This window comes from Chiloscyllium punctatum, chromosome 7 (assembly GCF_047496795.1).
Source record: "Chiloscyllium punctatum isolate Juve2018m chromosome 7, sChiPun1.3, whole genome shotgun sequence".
NCBI lineage: Eukaryota > Metazoa > Chordata > Chondrichthyes > Orectolobiformes > Hemiscylliidae > Chiloscyllium > Chiloscyllium punctatum.
Genome location: NC_092745.1, coordinates 65,756,026 through 65,779,154, shown reverse-complemented (window position 1 = coordinate 65,779,154; position 23,129 = coordinate 65,756,026). Strand labels below are relative to the sequence as shown.

Below are 23,129 nucleotides of genomic sequence, written 5' to 3'. Positions count from 1 at the left end.
GCAACAACGCAAAATCTGGAGATACGTTTGAAAGTTTGTGCGGCTGCATTAGGGCAGACATAGACCTGTAGAGAGTTTTAAAATGAATGGAGAAGGGAGTATTTTAAAAGTGAAGGAGATAAATGGGTGGCAAGCAAAGAGCAAAGAAGGACCTAGAATAGCTCATGCAAGCCAGTTGACGATGTTAACCTGATCAGTATATTCAATCAGAAGATTATCAAGATCTGAAACCTGAATGTGGTGAGGTGTCACTTAATCGAAAACTAACCTATGTGGTCACGATAAATTGCAATTAAACGATAAAGCACATATTGTATTTTTATTCTGTCTGTATACTGGATATGAGTACGAATAGACATAACTCCAAATGCCATAAAATTGACATTTTTTGTACATACAGATAGTAATTTTCCATCACGAAAATGTCACTCAGTCTTCGCTGTCGGACAACAGGCGTCGTTGAAACATCTGCTTTCGGGAAGGGGTTCAGTTACAAACTGATTGCTTTGAAGGGCAAACTCTGTCATCCCTCATTTAATCCACTACCTTCAGGTTCTTACCTAGGAGTTGAAACATGACAGGTTAATGGCACTGCCTGAAAATAAATCAAACGGTATCCGACCGCAACACTGGGCTCAAACACAACTTGCACGTGGATGTTTTTGAACGCACGGAAGTGGCGGCGAGGTCTTTGAAAGTATTCGCTCAGAACCGAATTTCAGGCCGCACTCATCTTTCTCGCACTTTTGCAAAATAGCTGCCACCAGGTTCTTTTAACGATTCTGCCTGTGTTTCCTCAATCCTGCGATCCCCATGAACTGTGCAGTTACGTTGTTCAGCCAGCAGTGTGAGAACTTTGCAGTTGTCACCGTTTCCATAGTACAGACAGAATCCCCTGTGGCAGAGAGCTATCGTATTATTTAAAGACAACAGCAGCGAGTTGGCCAAGCGGGAGGAAGGGTCAGAAATCGAACCATTAATTAGACCGGAGATTTTCCTATTGGTAAAATAATGACAAGGTGTTTTCAAAATAAAGATACTGTAGTAGGGTATCATTGTGGTCAAAGCGCGCCTATAATAATGTTATTTGAGGAAAATACACTGGTACTAGTGCGAGATAATAAGACCTTTATTTAGGTATTTTTTTTAAAAACTGGCTGATATTTCAGAGAAGCTACCAAAAAAAACCTCTGCATTTTCAGTACCAAGGGCGGCAAATAGGTTGTGGAAGTTCAAAAAGAGGTCCACGTTGTACACTTTGATCCATTACCATCTCAGCAATTATCCCGTGAACCGTTTGACAATAGGATTATATTTTAGCGAGAAAAGACTTTACTCCAGCGCAGTGGCAGAGTATTCCAAGGCGGATAATGTCTGCAATGTGGCAAATTTTGGAAAACGCTTGGCGTCGAGCTGCAAGATCAGCTACAGCACAGACGGGGATGGGCAGAACGATTTCCGAGGGGCCGAACGGGCAGCTCCTATGTACTGCGAGCGGCTACGATGCACTGAGGTCCCTGATAATGCCGCGTCTGATAGTTTGGTGGAGGGATTGCTTTGAACCGCATCGGCAGCATTGCTGTTTGGAAGCTCGGCCACTGATCGCGGTGAAACAAGAGGGCGCCGTGTCACGTGAATTCACCTACACAGGCAGCATTCAAGTTTGTAGTTCATGGCTAAAGGTATCATTTTAATGCTCCAGAACTCCCATATGTCAAAAGGTTTGCTTTTACAGGATGGAAATACAGATTTTGTGAAGAGGACATTTGTGTTTGTCACTCTAACATACAACACTGATATTTGGACATTATACCAACAAGAAAAGTACCCTGTTGAAATTTTGTTGGCTGTCTAGTCTGAACTTGTGATTTTGCAACCAGTCTCGTACAGCGATCGCCAACGACACTCAGGTGATTAGTAATCGTCCATCTCGCGAATGGAGAAAATAACACCCCTCCCCACCCCGAAACAAGCGAAAGGGATTTTCTCCTTCAAGTGCCCAGAGCAAATTGAACGAGAACAATAAAGAAAAACTTCATTATCAACACTTCTGCACATATTGTTAACCAGAATACGTCTGAGTATCGTGATTTATTCATGCAAATACAATGTATGCCATTTAACATCTATGTCGATATATCAGGATTAGATCCAGCACCACATTACTTGTTTATAATGAAGTATTAAACCTTCCCCATTATTGAGAAACTGGAAAAGGTATAATCTCGACTCTAACTAGATTGTAAAATGCTGTGATAATGGATTGACCATGTTAGAATATGCTTTTTACCTTTTGTATTAGAAAGTCAGTTAGAGACACAAAAATAAATGTAATATCAGAAGGCTGATTTTTTTTAATATACAGCGCACACGCGCATTTTGGAAGTGAATTGTTTCCTAGTGGCTGTGTTTTCTTTGTATATGAATGTGGTACAGGTCAATAAATAATGAAAAGGCTGGTGGTGGTGCTGGAGGCGGGTCAGGGATCGCACCTTTCACGTCAGTTATATATTGAGCCCGGCGTTAAGACTGCGGGCAGAATGCGGGAACGTCCTTAACAAGTAGCTCTTTTATTGTAATTAACAGGAGCAACTCGCTCGCAAGCTCAACCCGGAGCCAGTGACAGGATAATTCTCATCGACTGCATCCCAGGGATAGCTCTCCCCCACCTCAGCAACGTCCATTTTCATGTTGGATCTGAGCCGATAAAGGTAAAGGTAAGTTGGACTTGTGAGCTCTTGCCGATTTGTGGCTCGGTGTGTGTGTGTGTGTGTGTGTGAGAGAGAGAAATGGAATTGTGTCAGGCTTACTATGAGCATACTTGGTGCTTTCTTAACAAAGGGCATTAATATTTACCCATCCGAATCGCCTAGCAACGCGATTCAGATTCACGCGAGCTGGAGAGGCAGGAATCTGTCGGGATCTTGATGAATAGCAGGTACTGTTAAGAACACCTAGTTGGTTCACCTGTTTCTAAACCATGGTTAACAACCTAAAGCTGTCTCTGTTCTGTGGTATTCGTATGTATTAAAGGCTGGGTTTCCTTTTACAAATAAAAGAAGATTCGCTTCTCATGGTCAATACGCCATGGAATAACGTCGCCCTCGATTAAACAAGCGGAAAAGCTTACAAGGTTTTGTTTATAGTGGTGATGGGCAAAATCAAAACTCAGTCTTCTCACATCAGCTCAGTCCGATCTCATTTTAACTCGTTCGTCTATCGCCCCACTGTACAATATTGCTGAAGAACACCCCGAAATTTGAATCAAATATTCACCGATTTGGGATTTTTCTCAATTAAAAAAACCCTTGCATTAGTTGGAAACGTAAATATTGCTAACGCGATGAATACTTTTCGAGTAAAAACCAGTATAGTGCAACCCAATTAGATCCATGGGAGAAGGAAATATGTCATGGTTTGTAGAGAGGGCAAGAAGAATTGTGATAAATATTAAATATTGTTGTGAAAATAGACAGTATGGACGCTTACATATCCATTTTCTTTAAAGAAAAGAAAATACTTATTTCATTGAACAGATTTCGGAATGCTTCTGCTCTGATGGTTTAATTAATTACACCATTCGCTAGTGTAGTAACTTGAAAGGCAGTGTTAAGTTGTAGGATTTACGTGAGATGATAACAGCGCCAAACTAAACATTCCGTATGATCAGTGCAGTATAGTGTTGTTTTGGTGGAGTGTGTGGGTGGAAGGGGGAGGGAGTGGTGTGCACTGTGGTAGCCCCAAGAATTCTTCAATATTCCGAGGGGCACAAGATGCAACTCCACGTTATGAAACAAAAATAAAACTGGAAGTCCAAAGCAGAGTTATCTGAACGCCCACTTTCACAAACTGTATAAAATCGTGGCAACTTCAAGGCCTGCGATAGTTCTGTTGATTATTCTATGAAATATCTGGTGTATTCCAGGCCCCATACTTCAGAATGGCACCGCATTTAGCCTTTGTGTATATGTGCGCGAGTGTAGGGAGAGAGATAGTTCTTCCATTCCTGGCCTTGATTCTTTCTCGGGTGTTTTGCACCCGAGACGTTCATCAGAAATTCAGACGAAGATCCAAAATCTAGCGGTTTCGGTCCGACCCCCCAGTCGAGCTGTACGCCTGTACTTCGGCCCTTATTTGAAAAGTTGATCCCATTTTTGTTAGTTTCACGGCCGACCGAAGCATTTCCAGCTTGTTTGTTTGCTATAAATCCTTTGAGCCTTTACTATGTTGTAATTTGCTGAAACCGTTGTTTGCCGGGACTCACCTGTTACTTAATGAGCTTTCACTTCACACTCTGTACAAAGGAACTTGGTGCAGTCAGATTTCCACTAACCATCCGTGTCAACACTTCTGAAATGTTCTTCTCCTATCGACATTCTAAATTTACTTTGCGTTTTATTCAGGTTAATATTGCAATCGAAACCCATTTTACTGTAACTGCGATATACTTACGTTGTCAATTGATTCTATGTAAACCTGTCATAGGTACCGTACTTCCCAAATCGACCATTAATCACTCTGACTCTTCAATGTGAAGGTTACCGCCGGTTGAAGATATTAACATCAGACCGTTACACTAAGTAGATTGTTGGTCGCTGCAGAAAACATGATAACCATATACTAACAGTCGTTCGTTCTGAAATAGTCTGAGATCAAGAATGTGAACTCTCGAACATAAATCCCACTTAAATTATAAATACAACTACAAACGCAAGTATTCAATAATTTAGTCAAGAAAATCTAATTAGGTATTCAAAGAGGCTCACTTATAATGTTAGGTTCACACATTTAAAATTGTAGTTTGTACGCGATTTATAATGGGAATAATTTACCCTTGATTTGGACCAATTGTGATGAAGAAATATTCGTATTCTAGCATGCAGATTGCAATATCTGTGGACGTAACAGCAGGTATAACACTTCACAAGATCGATGTGCAGCTGTACTGATACTTTATTGGCATATTTCATTGCAGCGCCCGTCCTGAAATCTTTTGGCTTACACACTTTCCCCTATAGAATATTCCATTTGGCCGAAATGAGGTTAGAGATACATTGAATACAATTCAGTTTCTGCTGATGTCGGACGGAATATCCATCCAAGAAGGATCGAGAGAAACAAACAGATTGGACAAAGGATGGCAAATGTGTTCTCAATACCCTTACCAAAATGTTAAATAAATACCACAAACGTCTTTAAAATAAATAATTTATAAGATATCTACAATGAACCATCGCTTTCAAAGGGGGGACCGCACAGATAAATAGAACACACACGTTCGACGTGGTTCTACCTTTTTTTAGTAATGTATTTTAACTGCATCAAGTGCTGTAGTAACAGGAAATGGTGCTATTCACGCTCTTAAAAACAGTATCTCATGACTGAGTGGGTTTTTCTGTAATGTAGCTGGCTGCTTTCCGCCTCAGCTATAATATAAAACAATGCCCGAAAGCTGTTGATTAAGAATTCGAGCACCAAATATTACCAGCCCACGTGTTGGAACAACGTGCTGCCATTGACGCCAGTGAACTTAATTTGTGTAAGTGTGTTGTACAAATAAGAATGTAGAGGGGTAAACTGTAAATGAAATGGACGGTATCAATAAATGGATTCGCAATGAATCGCATTTTAAAAAGTTATAATTTTAGTATTGCTGGATATCAGGATTGCAAAAAAAAATCTGCACTCCTTGTCAACAGCTCATCACCCCGTGCACCTTACAGCGCCTGATGGAGCGAACCAAGAGCTAACATAATTAATTAAATGAATACAGATGTCGGGGTTTAGCCACTTTTGAGTTATGTTATTGTAGCCGGCCAATTACTGGTAATAGTGCCATTGAGCAGAGCTGGATATGTAAATTTAACACCGTTTTCCCCCCTCAAATGGAAAAAATAGCTCCTCAGCTCTCATGCACCTGCAGGTTTGCATAGAACCAGGAAAGTGCATTATCGAACAAATGGAAAGAAAGTCCTCCAACTTCAGAGCATGTTAATTGAATACATTCAATCAAGCTTGGGTTATGTTTGAGCTTTTATCTGCCAGGTCGGGATGCACAGACAGAAGACTTCGGCATCAATTCATTATGCCGTAGCACTGCGTTTAGAAAACGTTTACAGCTGTGTTGCAGGACAACTTATAGCTACGGCCAGGAACCTGAAAGCAAAACATAGCGACTCTGGGGTGGAAGAGTGGCACCCTGTTAAGCCAATTTGACACCACGAAAGCTGCCTGAACGTAAAAGATAATTCGCCTTCAGACACCTAGAAGATCCTGATATTTCATGTTTATTTGAATTTACATAAGGTCCTCATTAGATAGTCGTTAATTAGAGTTAAACACGCATTCATTAGTTGAATTTACGGGACTCCTATTGGTTGGGTTTATTATCTTAGAATAATATTTGCATAGGTGCACTTTGCTCCGTTCATGCAAGTAAAAGGAATGGAACCGAAATAAGATTAGAATCTGCCTCATTAAATAACCATTTGTGCCAAAGTTGTGCACGAACCGTTGAGGTTTGATGAGTAATAAACTACCCCGTAGCTCAGAAAGCAAAATGCTTTGGTCACACTGACTTGCTCCTCAGCACTTCCAACTGTGTTGTGTATCAAAGGGCTCTGAACTTGGGAGGGAGTACGGGCTCATTCGGTTGTAACCTCACTCTTCAGCTTAATTCTGGAATAATGCTCATCCGCAATATATTAGGTGTGATACGATTGGATAACATTATATGCTATTAGATCGCATAACAATATGCTGGGGGCGAGAACGTGTTATGTAGTCAGAACGCCCTAGACAATTTGTAGTGACCATTAGCAGATTTACAGATACGTTAGCCTTATCAGCAAACCCCGACTGTAGCTCAAGACGCGATTTTCCTTTCTGCTTTGCGTGAATAATCTTATTTCCAAATGGGTCGCGTGGATATTAATAGCAATAAGGTATATATTTTTTAAATTCCTTGCGCTCTGACTTCCGTGTAAACGGTGATCCGGTAGCAAAGACTGACTCTTTGCATTTTCCACAAATTTTCGTCATGAAAATAATTGTGGAGCACTATTAGCATGTGACAGCAGGGCAGAAAAAACATCCGCAGGAGTAATGGGGATTTCCTTTCGAGTATTTCTGAGCACATGTATAGCTATCACTGCTCTATTTATAAGCCATTGATTTCTGTACAAAACGACTAATTACATTACTTACAGCAAATAACAGCCCTGCTGTACATACGATAGCGTGCCAGCAACAAACAAATCACTGCTTATTTCACTTGATTGACTTCATTTTCACATGAAATTGTGCCTTATGAGCTAAACTCTGGCAATCTGGCTAGTGCACATACCCGCTAAGCAGCAGACACTGCTAATTGAATCTGTTTAAAAATAAAAGCTTCTCCCATGTAGTAAATGTTCATCTTACAGCTGTAACGATGAGACAAAGGGGACGCTTCAGTTAATTTGCAGGTACGATGCTGACTATGAGCTTGCATCTTGCTGGGAAATATAATCTCTATGGTTTGCACGCGATCTAACCGTTGTATGTGAGATCCCCAAGAGAATTGAGAAGAGAAACTCCACAGACAGGAACCCCCCATCTTGCCCGGGCTATAGGTGTGATCAAACACGCGACAGCTGGTACCGCCAAGACTGGGGCTAAAACAGCTAGTCAGAGGATTTGTTCTAAACCAATTAGTTTAAACTGTATATCAGGACAGGCATATGGGGTGTGAGGGAGAGGGAGAGAGGCAAAGATAGCAAAAGAGACAAAGAAATACAGTCAGAAAGCCGCAAGAAACAGACTTGACAAAGGCGGTAAAGGCCAGATTGAGTCATTCGTATTAACGATAAATAAGAAGTGGCTTTACAAGCAGTAAACATTTGCGAATGGGCATACAGTGTGTGGTTAGTTATATACTGAGCCATTTTCAAATACAGTTAGCAATTCCTCAGAGTTCGATTAGGTCTTATCAACGAACAGAAACAGCCTGTATATCATCAGAAGTCAGCCTATCCCCTTGCACAATACAGGAGTGTGCTACTCCTCTGTCATCTGCACCATAAAGCTCTCTGATGCCTTGTTTTATATATATATATATATATATATATAAAGTAATTGAATGCGCATTCAGAAAAAAATGCTTTAGATGTGGGAGACAGAGTTGCATACTCATTCAATCGAATTCTGGAATGGAATTGGTACATTAACCGTGACAGTTCACCAAACGCTTGAAATTGTTTGAAAGCGCGGAACAACGCCCACCGTTCGTATGTAAAACAAATGTTCGAGAAATGATCAATTTTGGAATCTATCCAGCAGACAGCACCAATAATGATGAGAAACAGCGCAGGTATAAGACCATTGGTGTGCACAGCACACTGCCGCGCGATCGCTTTAAACTCCAAATGTAGAGAGAGCAGTTGCTCTGGTGTCATTACAACTGTAAGGAGATACAGTCAACAAGGAAAAGGAGGTAGATTCAAATCAGATATCCGTGCGCTCTCACGTCATTGGTGTATCTCTCCATTGGAATCTGATACAGGGAAGTCTTGAAATCCATCCGTAGCTCCAGATTCACAACCAGATTGGAACCTTTACCTATGCTGATCGCCACATGGGATGTGAACAGGTATTCTCTGTAACTCGGAAGGTGTGTGGAGGCTAAAGTAGATTGGAGATTCCTGACCCCCGCCCCTCCCCCTCATCAAAATCGGTCAAAGACACCGGGTTAAATGCGGACTGGGAATGATCAAATCTAGGCGTGTTGCATGGGTGTTAGGGCAGGGGCTTTTGGAGGCTAGCGGATGGTCATTTTCGAGCCACATCTGTGGTCACGCCCTGGTCTGGAGGCGCCAAAGCTCCGGGCTTCAGGGACGGTGAAGATATTGCAGACTGGCGCCAGGTCTCCAGCACATCCTCACAGTCGAGGTGCCCGGATACCAGTCTTTGTGTGTGTGTGTGTGTTGGCCACCCAAATGCTGGCGGGGTGTCAGTCACCTTCCGAAACATGCAAAAGGTTGACCTTTACAGACGGCCACTGCATTCTGCAAGCCAGCATACCCCGAAACTGGGGAGGGGAGGGAACGAATAAATGGAATGAACCCCACGCAAAATCCGAATCCAATCGGCATTTTGGAGCCAACGTCTCGCTCCTTGAAGAGCCTTTTCTGCACGCTTTCACTTCCAACCTGCCCATTGCATGGATCCCTGGCTGTTGAGAATGGTTCACTTCATAATTCCGGGCAACATTTGATTCATTGCCGCCAGAAAAAGAAAAGGATTTTCTTTTTTCTGAGCTAAACATCCCTATCATGTAATCCCATGGCTGCCTAGAAATGTGAGCTGTAGTCTCAAATCTCAGTCGCAGAAGGGCCTCACTCTCCTTGGCTGAGAGGATTGCAGTCCAATTTAATTCTCACTTTCAAGAACTAAGGCTGCTGTTTCGACCATGTGATGACGCAGGGTCGTGAGCATTTTGAACGTAATTTTTTTGTTTGGTTCCCTCTCTTTCTGCCCCATTGCTGGAAGCAGAGGCTAGTTTTTACAGGGACGCTGTCCCTGTGTGTGTGTGAGCACAGACAATGTACTGCTTTGAACTTCGGGACAATACTGACCTGAAAAAATGCGTCCCTCTGCTGATTTCCTTCCTGGACCCGAGTGACCTTTCAAATCGTGGCTGCTATCCTGGGACGGGGGGGAGGGGGGTGAGAAATGGGCGGGGGGCGTGGAGCCGGGGGTGGTGGGGGGGGAAGTGTGAACAGCAAGAAAGATTCTGCTTAATCAACCAAGCACTATTTCCCCCTTCCCTTCCACACTGCTATAAATCTATTCAAAATATCACATTTACCAGACTGTAAGGAAAATATGCTTTTAGGAATTTAACTGGGAACTTAACAAGACCTGCTGTGCTGTTTCACAAAGTAGCAGCGTCTATTTCGCGGGGAGAGCGGATGGTTGTTGGTATATCCTACACGAACGCTAGTTTTAATAATCTGCTGACTTCATTTTCAGAGTGTTGCTTGCCTATGCTGGTTGGTTTTACTTCTACACTTTGCACAAAACACAATTAATTTTCTCCCCTTAATTGAACATTGTCTACCCTCACGGAGAATACCTGTTGCTTTGCAGAGAGAGAGATAAAGAAAACCTCAGAGTTCCCGCTCTGCCCAATCGGAAAGTCGCAAGAACTCGCCACACTGGGAAATCAAACCCGCCTGGAGCTGTCATTGACTGTCCGTCAATAGCCAATGAAAAGCGTATGACAGGCCTTTGTAATGAAAAGGATTAAGTGGCAGTCTATCGAACTCCTCCTACCAAATTATCCAACTGTGCCCTGGCGAGAGGCTGCAACAAATAGGCGAAACGGTGTGCTCCCAGCCAGCAAGCTACAATCCGAGCAGCAAGGATCTGAGGAGTCAGGGGAATGCGGTTAAAATCGCCCTAACATCATTGTTTTTGCCCGTTATTCCTAACCAGTCTGCAGGGACTCCTTCTCTCACTGCCTGGTCCCCAGCAGCAGCCAGTAACGATCATCTCCCCCGGGCGTTAGAGAATTTGACGTGTTGTACATCCTCCCCCCTCCCCACCCCCCTCCACCACCATCAGAGATTAGCAGTTTATTTTTCTCTCTCTCTCTGTCTCTTTCTCTCTCTGTCTAATTGTCTTGTAGCAGTTTCTTCCATGGTTTAAGCTGGGGTCTGTATGGAAGTGCTAAGAGCCAGGGCCGAGGAAGACACGTGTACTTTCCGTCAATCAGCGATGCTTTTCCACGGAATCTCTGGGGGCGAGATCCAGGGAATCATGGAGGAAATGGAACGGAGATCCAAGACGGATTCCCGGCTCGCCAAAGGAGTGCAGATGAACGGACGGGAAACGGTAAGAGGGAAAACAACAACATCAGAACATTGGAGACAAATGCCCACAATTTAACTTGCTTCCTTCGCCCCGTCGCAGTTGTTGAGAGATTGAGTTCAGCTTCTCCTAGTTAAATATTTCCTCGTTATATTGAATTTGCGACGGCTTTTGCAAACAAAAAATCCACCACACCGACTAAAAGAGATTTGGATTTGATCGGCAGTACGATTCGGTGTGTCTGTTCAGACAGACTAAATTAATGTGACATAAACCCCATTTTAAAACTGCCTTGTGAGTTTGTGTAGGTCCGGTCTTTCTGCTCTGACCCACTGCCAGCTAAGACCGGTGTATGTCCCCATTTGCAGCGCGATTATTTGCGAACTTTTAGCAGCAGGAACTATCACTTGGAGCAAACGCGTGCGCATTAAAATTTATTTCAATAATTGCCCAACTTTTACTCTCTCCTTAACTGTGTTTACTTCCATGAGAGGCTGAGCTGTCGCGGGAGAGGGCTGGGAGGGGGAGAAACTGCTCATCAGCCACAGCAAATAATACATGGAAAACATTTACCTGCAAAACACTTTAAAGTATTTTTGTGCAAATCAAACGTGCCTGCTTTCGTTTACTTGTTCGTTCTTGTGCAGTCTGTGTATGTGCATTTGACCATGACGTTTTACCTTGCCATTTAAAAAAAACAAATATTTTTGTTTGCAGAACATGCCTTCCATTAACTCGGACAAACCCGCTCTATGCGCAGGCTGCGGCGGTAAAATCGCAGATAGGTACTACCTGCTTGCTGTAGACAAACAGTGGCACCTAAGGTGTCTCAAGTGCTGTGAATGTAAACTCGCCCTGGAGTCCGAATTAACCTGTTTCGCCAAGGATGGCAGCATTTACTGTAAAGAGGACTACTACAGGTAATCAGCCAGTGCACGCTTGCTTCTGGGTCTTCAAACAGAACCATGCGACTTGTCCTGGGAACGTGTGCGCACGTAAATATTGTTAACCCCCATGAGGAAAAGTCGGACTCACCTCTGTGTCGGTTTTGTGTGTGTGTGTGTTTGCCTGCTGTGTCTGGCAGTCCAGTCCCTTTTCCAACGCGCGGTTCCCTTTTAAACGCGGATAATTACAGCATCTCAGGTTAGGCCCGTACAATCATCGCCCAGCACCGAGGCACGGGACCAGGGCGGGGAGACTGGCATTTCGTCTCTTATTTCCCTTTTCTGTTGTACATCTTGCTCCAAGCCTGCTCATAGCCCAAGGACAAGGAATGCAGCAATCTCAGCTGCAACTCTAGTCTTTCTCTCCGTCATGTAAGGACAACACTCCCCTTGTGTTTTGAGGGTGAGCGTTTGACGAGCCAGAACCTGGGCCTCAAGAATCAACAAATATGCTGCAGCGTTGGAAGTGTTTAATTTTGTGACGAGGAAATTATGTTGAGGCCATTTTATTTTCGTTTTGTTTTGGCCGAAAAAAATGTGATCATAATCACTTGCAAATCGATGGCGATCAGCCAGTATTGGTCTCACGTCTGTGTCCGAAAGGATACAGTAATTAGGTCGGGGATGGATAGTCGTAAGCTTTCGGACGGGGGAATAAATATGGCCCATACAATGATGACCGGGTCGAAAACTGCTCGTTGTAAAAATGCCACTGAGTTGAAAATGGGGCGATTTATTATTGACTCCCCCGTGCCACCCTATCCCTTCGGATTGTGTTCATTTCGCCCACATACCGATAGAATTTAGAAAAATCAGGCGCTCTTAAATAAACACAGACCTTGGTCAAATGTCAGGGAAAAAGAAGTTGTAACTCGTGGTTAAATATTAATAGATCGATGATATTGATATGGTTTCTTTGGCCGACATTGATGTTGCTCGTCTTGCAGTATAATGTATATATTTCTCCTAGCTCTAAGCGTTGTGTCCTTTGCTCTCTTCTGTTTTCTGTTCTGGGAAGGAGGTTTTCTGTCCAACGCTGTTCGCGTTGCCACCTTGGAATATCCGCCTCTGAAATGGTCATGCGAGCCAGGGACTCAGTTTATCACTTGAGCTGTTTCACGTGTACGACTTGCAACAAAACATTAACCACAGGCGACCACTTTGGCATGAAAGATAACTTGGTGTACTGCAGAGTTCACTTCGAGTCCCTGATGCAGGGAGACTATCACACGCAACTGAACTACACCGAGCTAGCTGCAAAGAGTGGGGGTCTCAGCTTGCCCTACTTCAATGGGACAGGCACCGTTCAGAAGGGACGCCCCCGGAAGAGAAAAAGTCCTGCCCTCGGAGTCGATATCTCAACTTACAATCCAGGTGGGGCAAATAATATTCGTCGGGCAAACGACAGATGTATACCAATGTATATCAAAGTGGGCGGCACGGTGGCACAGTGGTTAGCACTGCTGCCTCACAGTGCCAAGAGACCCGCGTTCAATTTCCTGCCTCAGGCGACTGGCAGTGTGGAGTTTGCACGTTCTCCCCGTGTCTGCATGGGTTTGCTCCGGTTTCCTCCCACAGTCCAAAAATGTGTGCAGGTTAGGTGAATTGGCCAGGCTAAATTGCCCATTGTGTTAGGTGTAGGGGAATGGGTCTGGGTGGGTTGCGCTTCGGCGGGTTGGCGTGGACTTGTTGGGCCGAAGGGCCTGTTTCCACACTGTAAGTAATCTAAATGTAAAATTAATCGGCGTGACCAGACTTCCGCGCTACAAATCGAAACATAAATCACGCTTGAACTCTTTTTTTTGTTGCCGTAATGCACCGACGAATGGAAAGTTCACAAAAAGAGCTTCTAAAATTCAGATATCAGTAATGTTCCAGATGACTTTGCAAATCGACTGATGATTCAAGGCCCACTAACCTACTGCTAGAACGTAATAGAAATTGAAACTATTATTTAAGTTTGCTTTAGACTCCTAGCATGGCCCAGCCAAAACAGCCTTTCCACATTGAGTTCTTGTTATCCACAGGAGTTTTTGCTCGGCAGAGCCCTTAAGCTTTATAATTGGACTAAGCGTGCAGTCAGAGAAACTTTGGTGTGTTTGATGGCTGCAAAAGCGTTCTGTAGGTCTCGACTTTTTTTTAAAATACGAAAATAACCAAACATGATTTCATCCTTTTTTTTAGTAGATAAAAGAATAAATGCTTTGTGGACTTTCCACAAACTGGACCCAACTGCATACTGGTTCATTGTGCCCCTTTGTAGCTGTTCCTTAATTGTGGGGTTTCCTCAAAGCAAATTGGCGCTCACTCGAGATTCTGATGTTCAATTGAATGGAAGAAGAATCACGTAATCTGGAGGTTAATTGTTTTCTGTTAATTAGACGTGACACAGGAATCCCTGGTTTCCAGTCCCGCATAAATCACCCCTACCCGCCGTAAATCCATCTTGAACTAACTAACATACTGTACAAACTCACTGGTGTGTCCAAATCCTTTGCTGCATTCACTTGAGCAACAACCAGAATTAATACGCCAAACTTTAAACGTGTTCCTGCATTGACTGCTTGAAGCAAATCATTCATATTTAACAATAAGGACAAAATACCTGTTTCACTCTGCGGGAGAGTTATATTATTAACATATAACCGCTTTGTTGGTGACCATTGTTGATGTTAAAGGTAAAACCCAATGTGTTAAAGCGGTCAGATGTTATAAAGTAATCCATATTAACTCATGTGGTGGGAAGTGGATTGTTTTTAAATTGACCTACAGTCTCTATCCAGTGGCTGGAACAGAGGACGGGCCTAGACTCATAACATTTAATGAGATCCATATAAGATATTGAATAGCCCTGAATAACTTGTAAAATAACCCCTAGACATTCTACTTGCAGTTTTGACAGGGTTTAAACACAATAGTGCACAAAGACCATCTCCTACCCAACCAAAAATATAAGTCAGTTTGGATACCGAGCAATTTTAGTGAAAAGAAAGAAAACGAACACAGGACTTAGTATTTCTCCAGGCAGGAAGTCCATCCAGTAAAGATCATATTTCAGAAAGTGCCAATTGAAGTCTGCAGATTACTCTTCAGTTAAAATGAATGGGCGAATAGCTGTCAGCTGGAATGTGTTAATTTCGCTGTAAAATTACATAAACAGTACCTGCTACAAATTTTCTGCATAAAAAAGTCACGAGGCGTTCAATAACTTTGCAAAATGGTTCTAAAATGATACAAAGTCAGATGTGTGTACTTTCAATCACTTTCAATGTACTTTCAACCATTTAAAACAAAAATAGTTTTGCTTTATTTTTTTCCCAGCGAAATGGGCAAAACGATTACCTTTCTAAAATAAATATGTCTGCATTTATTATTAAAATTTCTGAATGATTGTCTCGGTTGAAAAATGTGTCGTCCGCGATAATGATCATTGACAGGATATTCCCTGTGAGGATTCGTTTATCATAATAATTCCGGGTGGCGTTTGCAAAAATGTGCCGCTTTAAGTTAAAATTAAAAACTGCACAAGAACAAAAAAAAACTCACCGAAATCGATTCGTCCCATGGGCTTCGCATCAAATATATCACTGAACCCAAAGCACAAGGGCAATGCTTTTAGTTTTCAAACTATTTGTAACGTAATATTTCAGGACGGCTTTCGAAACGTTTGAGTGGAAATTCCTGGGAGCTGGTAATCATTTCTAAGGGAATAGTTGGAGGCGACTTGAGTATGGAATGTCAAATATTGTGCAGTCCTCGTACAATTGCTATCGATAACAACTGGGAAGTGTTGACACATGCATTCCCGGGCTTGGAGTGGAGCGCCCTCTAGTGAAGAGGCGTAAGTGGTAGAGGGTGAGGGGGAAGAGGCAAAGAGGCTCATCCTGTTACCCTGTGTGAGAGATCATTAATAAACAGTACGGTTGTGTTTGTTAACGCCAGGCTGCAATGAAAACGACGCGGACCACTTGGACAGGGAACAACAGTCCTACCCTCCAACCCAGAAAACCAAGCGTATGCGCACCTCCTTCAAACATCACCAGCTTCGCACCATGAAGTCCTACTTCGCCATAAACCATAACCCAGATGCGAAAGATTTAAAACAGCTTGCTCAGAAAACTGGGCTCACCAAAAGAGTTTTGCAGGTAAGAGGCATTCATTTTGATCTAACGAAATTTGCGATGTACTGTAAACCTCTGATCACCCTTTCATGCTCTGCGTTTAGAAATCGAAAAACTCACTTCAAAATACTGACACTGTGACTGGATACATTGCCAGGTAGATCTGGTCGTATTGATGATTATATTAATCAGCCAAATTATTAAAACAAAACACAAGAGCTGAAATAATTAAGGGGTGGTATACCACGAGGGGTTACAGTGGAGAATTCCTGTCTATGTTTCATCCACTCCATAGATGCCAGGCTAGTGACATTACCATTTATGTGGCAGCTTGGTAACTTGCAAACTCATTGATTAATTCGCAATTGGACATATTTTGTACTTAACGACTGACAACAAAGATATGGCGCTTCAGAACTTCGCCATGAAACGCACAGCAATTCATCACATGGCGTTGTTCTAAAATGACTTTTTTTTTGAAAAAAAAATAAAGGATTTGTTCACATTGATGCACAAAAATACCAATTTTAATCAGCTCATTCCACAAATTACATCTCAACAGTGAGTGCCGGTGTCCAACAGTACATCCAGTGCATTCTGAAACGTCCACGCTGGGGAACAGGCGCTGAAATTATTTTGACCATGATTGGAAAACTCTGTCGAGTTGCAGCCGCTGAGCACAGGATGCTGTCGACGGCCGCCTGCCCTGTCCAAATCGACTGGCTGGCTGGTCTCATTTCAAATGGGGGCGAACAGCCGAGGGAAACAGGTGTGAGCAAACCTCCAAAACTTTCACCACCCTGGCGCTCGCCATGACTACCAGGGCTTCTTTTCTTTTTGTTAGTGGATGCAACATACGACATGATCTCATCTTAAGCTTTCATAATTTTCGCTGATAGCCCGTTAAATGGGCCGTTTAAGTTGTGTGCGATGTGATGAGCTTGTTCCTTGTACTGTGCAGGGAAGTCAACGGTATTAAATGTAACCAATTTCTGCTTGCATTGTCACAATCTCAGCCTCCCCAGTCCATTTAATGCTAGTCTATTTAATTCTGCATAGTAGTAGCTGTTTAAATAATTGATCTTTATATATCTTATTTATCTCTATTATATATCTGTAGCGATAAGTTGTGGTTTGTGAATAGATAAAGAAAACAAAGGATCAAATAATCGGTAAAAAGATTACATGGGATTGGTTTGCAGGTTTGGTTTCAAAACGCAAGAGCCAAATTCAGAAGGAACCTTTTGCGACAGGAGAATGGGGGTGTTGATAAACCTGATGGCACAGCACTTCCTGCCCCGCCCCCAGCCGACAGGTCCGGCGCCGCTCTAAGTCCAAGCAGCACTTCGACCACTTTAACAGACTTGACCAATCCCACTCTGTCAGTAGTGACGCCTGTGACCTCTAACCTGGACGTGCACGAATCCGGGAGTCCGTCACAAACTACCTTAACGAACCTTTTCTAACATTTTTTAGCAGATTCCTTCAAAACAAAACAAAAAAAAATCCCTGGGAAGTATTAAAAAAAGACAAAAATAAAACAGATCCTGTTGTGTGTAGGATGATTTTGTTAAATAACTGATATGAATATATATTTTTTGTTTATTGACGAATTCTAGTTTACAGCAGTAGAAAAAGAGCAGTTTACAAAATAAATGTCAATGGACTGTGCAGTGGTGACTGCGCATGCTCGAATATAATTCCAGTTTCCAGTGATATTTTTCCTTAAAAGCTTCCAGATTAAAAGTTTAAAGCTCAGTTTAATCTTACACTACTTCAGTTCTCCTCGACACTGGTCATGTAAACATTTTTTTTTACTTCTGCTAAACGTGCCCACCATATTCTGACTGTCTCTACAACTGCAGGGTTGTCTTAGGGAGAGTGAGAGACTCAAAACAAATTTAAGTTTCGCTAGAGAGCTAATTCCATGCGCACTCACCAGTGAACATCTCTTCAGGCTCCTCACTATTGTCATATGTACTGGTACCGACAATACTCAATAAAACTCGCCTATATTTTACACTACCGTTCTTTGGCAGAACAAACCATGGTGTACTGGAACTACTTTTCTCCAATGAGATCTATCACAGCTTTTATCATGTGCCTTATATTTCTGAAGAAAGTCTGTGACGTGATGTAGATTCGTGTTCCCTTGTTTGGAAAAAAAAACAAATGCCCTTCAGACACCTCACAAGTTTTGTATTGTTACCTCCTTTTCTGACAACTTTTTAATGGGAAAGCTGTTTTTTTTCTTTTAAAAAAAACACAAAACAACGTTTGGACTTGTCCTCGAATGCAACCATGGACACGGTCTCTCACTAGAGTAGTTGGTATTCCCGATGTTACGAGGTCCTTCTGTTTGATCTTTGTGTTTATGATTAGTACAGTAAGTGGTTTGATGAGATTGTTGATGTTACTTTGTTTTTTAAAAAAATGAAACCATTGTACAGGCGCGTTCTCCCCTTTTAATATTTATGGACCAAACGTTTTGTGATATCTTATTAAAATTGTGTGATTAAAGCAGTTTGTTTGATCGTTTTCAGTTTAGCCTTCTTTCATTCGGCGCTTATATTGCGATATCAAATAAGCTCCTGGTGGTGTGTCTATGTGCATTATCAATTGACTAAAGACCAATGGGTATAAAACTCGTTTGAAACCAGAAAAATGCGGTAATAATACAAACAAATAGGTAGACGTAGCGACATAACACTTTTTTTTAGAATAAACTGAATAAAACAGTATCTAAACATTTTGTCAGTTCAAGCAAAAAGCACTAATGTTATGAAAAGTGCCTGAAACTAAAAAAAAACACAACACATAAAAGCGAGAACAGGGGACTTCAGGAGTTATAGATTGTATGTTTATACCAGCATTGCTTTTCAACGACCTCTATTTTTTCAATTGTCTGTTTGCAAATCTAGAATGCCCACTTAAAACAAATGAAAGCTATTTCAGGGACAACAAACACAGGAAAACAAATGTGTTTTAAAATGGCATACGAAATACGACTGTATATAATCAGGAAGACCATGTTCCACTAGGGTCAGGCTGAGCACGACAAATACCTAAAAGGCTTAGAGTTTAAATACTCGCTCCAGTAGGATAGGGACGCCACAAGTTTTTATATTTTAATAATAATAAAGGGGGAATTTAAACCGCCTGAAACTCTATAAATTCAGGGAAGACTAAAGCCAAACAGTCGACATCCAAACGATGTAAATTTACCTTTCAAAATAGTTTTTCACGAAACGTTAGAAATATTTTCCTTGTTAAAAAAAACATAACAAAAAGACCCCGGAAGGCCAGATTGCTCTGTAGTTTAATGAACTGTTACTATGATTTCTTTCAGGGAGAACAAATCTTGGGGCATTACAGCCACACTTCCCGACGTTTGAAAATTCCCTAGGTATTTTAAGAAGGGGAAAGGTTGATCGGAATTCAACAGCAGTGAAGACAAAGACTATATTAACACACAATTAAATATCCTAAAACTTTACTCAGATACATAATTACAATAAGCCTCCAAAATGTAATTTGCTTGAATGTTTAAGCTAATGTAGGACGCAACGTGTTGTATTTCTTTTACGTTTAAGCTGTCAGTGGACATACATGTAGAGAAAACATAAAGTCTGCGCTGGACTGAATTTGAAAGAATTAGGATGTGGTTAGGACAGGCCAGTCTGATTTCCATCGCACTGCCAAGTTGACCAACTAAATTAACAGTTTCTCGGACATCAAACGCAAAGCTTTGTCTGTACTCTACAATTCTAAATGTATAATTAATTTGATATCCATTTGTAATGTGGAGACTTGGTTATGATGATATAAGCCACTTTCCTACATAGGGATAATCGATGTAAGGTATTTGGAGACGAAATTCGCAAGTCCTTCAAGCCCACAGGCGACATTTTGGTGTTTCTGGTTGTAAAGCAAAATTGAGAAACATTGTGCATGCTATTATGATACTTCCTCTAAATTCTTTTCAATATCAAAGGGTCGGATGTAATATTGTCAGTACTGTTTTTTGGGTGATGTATACATTTTGATTGATTGATGTTAATTGTAATAAACAGCTTTCAGTATTGAACGAGTTCGCTTGCTTAATGCACCAAATGTTTTTTTTTCTCTCGAAGTAAGATTTTATATATATATATATATAAACTTATATCCAAGGAAGCACACGGACTGAATTAGCATTTATTTTGAATAAATTGCTACCTTCATGTACAAACGATCGACTAATGTATTGGAATCACTACCTACACCGTCCTTTTCTCTCTCTCTCGCTAAAATACTGCTGTCAGTCCTGCGACATTAAAATCAAACACTACGACACCAAAATAAAAATCATTCTGTAACTGCAGACGGTACTGTAACCGGCCAGCAGTCGATTCTTTGCCGTTGCTGACTTCTCTGATGCGATACGATATACCCATAAGCAATTTGTAATTTTCTGAGTAGAGACAAGGAACAAACCGGAAATGAACCAAAACAAAAGGCGAAAGGAACTCCAGGGGGCTGTGCTATATGTCTTTCATCAGAAAGATGAGTATTTCTGCACAGCGGGAAAGTCAGGTTGAGGGCGGCGCTTTCCATTGGGCCCAAGAGAAACTTTTGCTCCAGCATTACTCAGGGCACCCACTGCTTGTATTTTGGAACGAACATAAAAGCGAGCTAGAGAATTGACAAGCAAATTGACAAGCTTTTGTGAGTTTTTTTTGTTTGCAAATCGAAATGATACCCGTGGGAAATAAACCATTATGACCCCAAGTGAATATTGTTATCATTAGTGATCCAGGAAGGACTCCGCTATAGTTCAAATCGTCACCCTTCACTGGCTGCCGACAGACCGAGATTGGAAACATTCTGTTGTGGTTTACTCTCCAGGACAGTCTACATTTTAAAATCCACTCCATTTCCGTCACTCCACATTGGTAATGCGCCACAGTTCCCAGTTGGACCATGCTCGGGGTCCGGAGTCGAAACGCACAGTCACATTGGACTCCAAGCCGAGCTCATGGGGTTGGTATTGACCAATACTATGTAGGAGAGAGATTACCTGGAAGTGTTTTCGATGAAAAAGAACATCGAAATCCCCGGAGCTAAACAATAGGACTGCCAGCGTCTTAAGAACAAAAACAAAATTCAGATTTCCTGATTAACTCATTCCTGCGATGTGTAGAAACGAATATTGTTAAAGTCACAATAAATGGTCTTTTGTGCAACAATATACCAACCGAGAGAACTGTAATATATCACTAATAGACGTCCCTTTTTTTAAAGAAAAAAGAATGGTACCACAGCGTCCTTTTGCCGGGACAGGGTAATTAACAACAGGACCTGAAGTTGCGGTATTCCTTGCTTGGCCCTATTAACGTACATGTTTTGAACAATTCACAGTTTCTCGCGTATAAGTATTTGATTCTCATAGTGTCAGGCAGGAGATCAAACGGCGAATTCCACTGTTTTATGTCACAGCGGTAGAATGCAAGAGCGGTAACATTTGGGAATACCGTGTACCACAATACCCATTATCCTGGATAATATCGTCTCTCTGAATCAGATCTGAAATGGTTAGAAAAAAAAATCAAAGGCTTGTCCAGTTTGATTTTTTTTCCCCGTTGTAGACAACTGCCTCCGCACTGTCTCCTTCAGACTATTTCCAGAGATTATTTGTTTTTACAGCCTTCTGTGTGCAGAATGCTACATCATTCAGAGGGTTAGCAGGAAAACGCGCGTTCGTTCGCAGAGAGCATTGTTCAAGTAGCCCTGATGCTGGTAAATGAGCTGTACAACAGGGCTAACTAAATGTTCGAGTGGAACCTGGGCAGCTGAAATAGTGACAGTCAAATCACGCATAACGGCGCCATCGGCCCCCTATCACAGGCGACTTCGAAATGTCTCGAGGGTTGTTTGCTTGTTGGGTCAGCTTCCTGTCGATCAGCAAAAAACTTTTTTTTGTGCGATCGAGGGGATACAATCGAGCAGAACGGGACCCGGAGAAACCTTCTCCTGCCAGCGATATCACCAGCCTCTAGATATTTTCACAGCAGCCTTATTCAGGCATGTTATAATACACCTCTGGCGCAAACTAGGCTTGAACTCAGGTCTACCTGGCTCAGAGATAGGGACGGTATCACTGCGCCACAAACGCCCCTTTCAGTGATTGTCACGGGAGTGTATGTAATGCGTCTGAGCCGAATTCCCACGCGATGCCTCTTCAGACCAGTGGCTAACTTGGAAACGGGGGCAGTTTCTGTGGGGCTGTTCACTGCATGATATCTCTGATAGGACCCCGAAGGGTGGTTTCTCCCCATTTCCATGTGCCTGTCACTGTTCCTTTTTTATTCAAACTTACCAATCGAAAACTGCTCTTGTTGAGACAGGGCGAAAGTACAGCCAGTTCTCGCCTCGTTCGAAGCAGATAAATGGCGGCTCGCTGTCACTCCTGGTTCCGACACAAAATCAGTTGAAAATCGTTCAGCAAAGATAGCATGGACAGGCTATGTCAAAGGATAGGCCAATTGATGACAACGCTCACCATCTCCCAATAGCAACATGCATTTTTTCCCCCCACATGTATCCGTACTTTGGATACTGACGCTCCAGAATCTTGGAAGATCTGGTTTCTGTAGGGACATCTATTACCTTAACGAGTTAGCAGGCCGCCTTTCACTTTGGCGCTCTGGAGCTACTGGTATTTTCCTTTCTCCCAGTACCACAAGTTTCATCATTTAAAAGCATGTCTTGGAAAGTGTTGGCTCCATTGAAGTTTCAAACTGGTGATCCTTTGCCAGCCTGGGTGTGGGTGTGGATGGATGGGGAAGGGTTCCTGAAAAGCTGAAGACCAGGAGATTGCTCTCTTCTGTGTGACCCCACGAGGCAAGGTGACTGCCATTGCACACTGAGACCTTCCACATCTGATGGGCTTCTGCAGGAGTGGTGAGTGTTCAATTATTCTTTAATTTTGACATTTTCTTTAACTGAATTATAAACAAAATAAGTTTGCTTTTCTTTTTTTGAGAACCTCCCCCCCCCCCCCCAATAGGTAAATAAAAGGCAACAGCTCCCTAATTTACTGCTCTTCTTGAGTGCAATGTGACTGGCAACAGGGAAAGACCCCTATTTATTTGACAGACCTTTATATATTGTAGCTTGTTATATACACAGGCTGTATATTTAACAAGCTGTACGTGTTTCTGTGCCATCTTAT

General features: G+C 42.2%; 1 protein-coding gene and 1 long non-coding RNA gene across 10 annotated transcripts; one reads left to right on the top strand and one right to left on the bottom strand.

Annotated features, from left to right (window-relative positions):
• Positions 1 to 305: 305 nt before the first annotated feature.
• Positions 306 to 10,240, bottom strand: LOC140479756 (uncharacterized). The gene is made up of 3 exons (XR_011961115.1): positions 10,115 to 10,240; positions 9,615 to 9,684; positions 306 to 560 (listed from the first exon to the last, which is right to left on the bottom strand). It is a non-coding gene; the product is annotated as an uncharacterized lncRNA (long non-coding RNA).
• On the top strand, positions 2,534 to 20,006 carry lhx9 (LIM homeobox 9). 9 transcript variants are annotated; one of them, XM_072573877.1, is made up of 6 exons: positions 2,534 to 2,711; positions 10,673 to 10,875; positions 11,569 to 11,771; positions 12,814 to 13,169; positions 15,738 to 15,940; positions 17,119 to 18,454. In XM_072573877.1, the coding sequence occupies exons 2-6, from the start codon at positions 10,702 to 10,704 to the stop codon at positions 17,380 to 17,382; spliced, it is 1,200 nt and encodes a 399-aa protein (XP_072429978.1). In that variant the 5' UTR covers positions 2,534 to 2,711; positions 10,673 to 10,701; the 3' UTR covers positions 17,383 to 18,454. The 9 variants fall into 9 exon arrangements, with proteins under 9 accessions (XP_072429978.1, XP_072429977.1, XP_072429975.1 ...); XM_072573876.1 differs by having other exon boundaries at positions 10,670 to 10,875; XM_072573874.1 differs by having other exon boundaries at positions 2,534 to 2,717.
• Positions 20,007 to 23,129: the final 3,123 nt, after the last annotated feature.

Excerpts from the sequence above, each read along its gene's own strand:
- lhx9 (XM_072573877.1), top strand. The coding sequence starts at position 10,702 with ATGGAAGTGCTAAGAGCCAGGGCCGAGGAAGACACGTGTACTTTCCGT. Across the intron at positions 13,170-15,737 it reads TATCTCAACTTACAATCCAG|GCTGCAATGAAAACGACGCG; the intron begins GTGGGGCAAATA and ends TGTTAACGCCAG. Across the intron at positions 15,941-17,118 it reads TCACCAAAAGAGTTTTGCAG|GTTTGGTTTCAAAACGCAAG; the intron begins GTAAGAGGCATT and ends ATTGGTTTGCAG.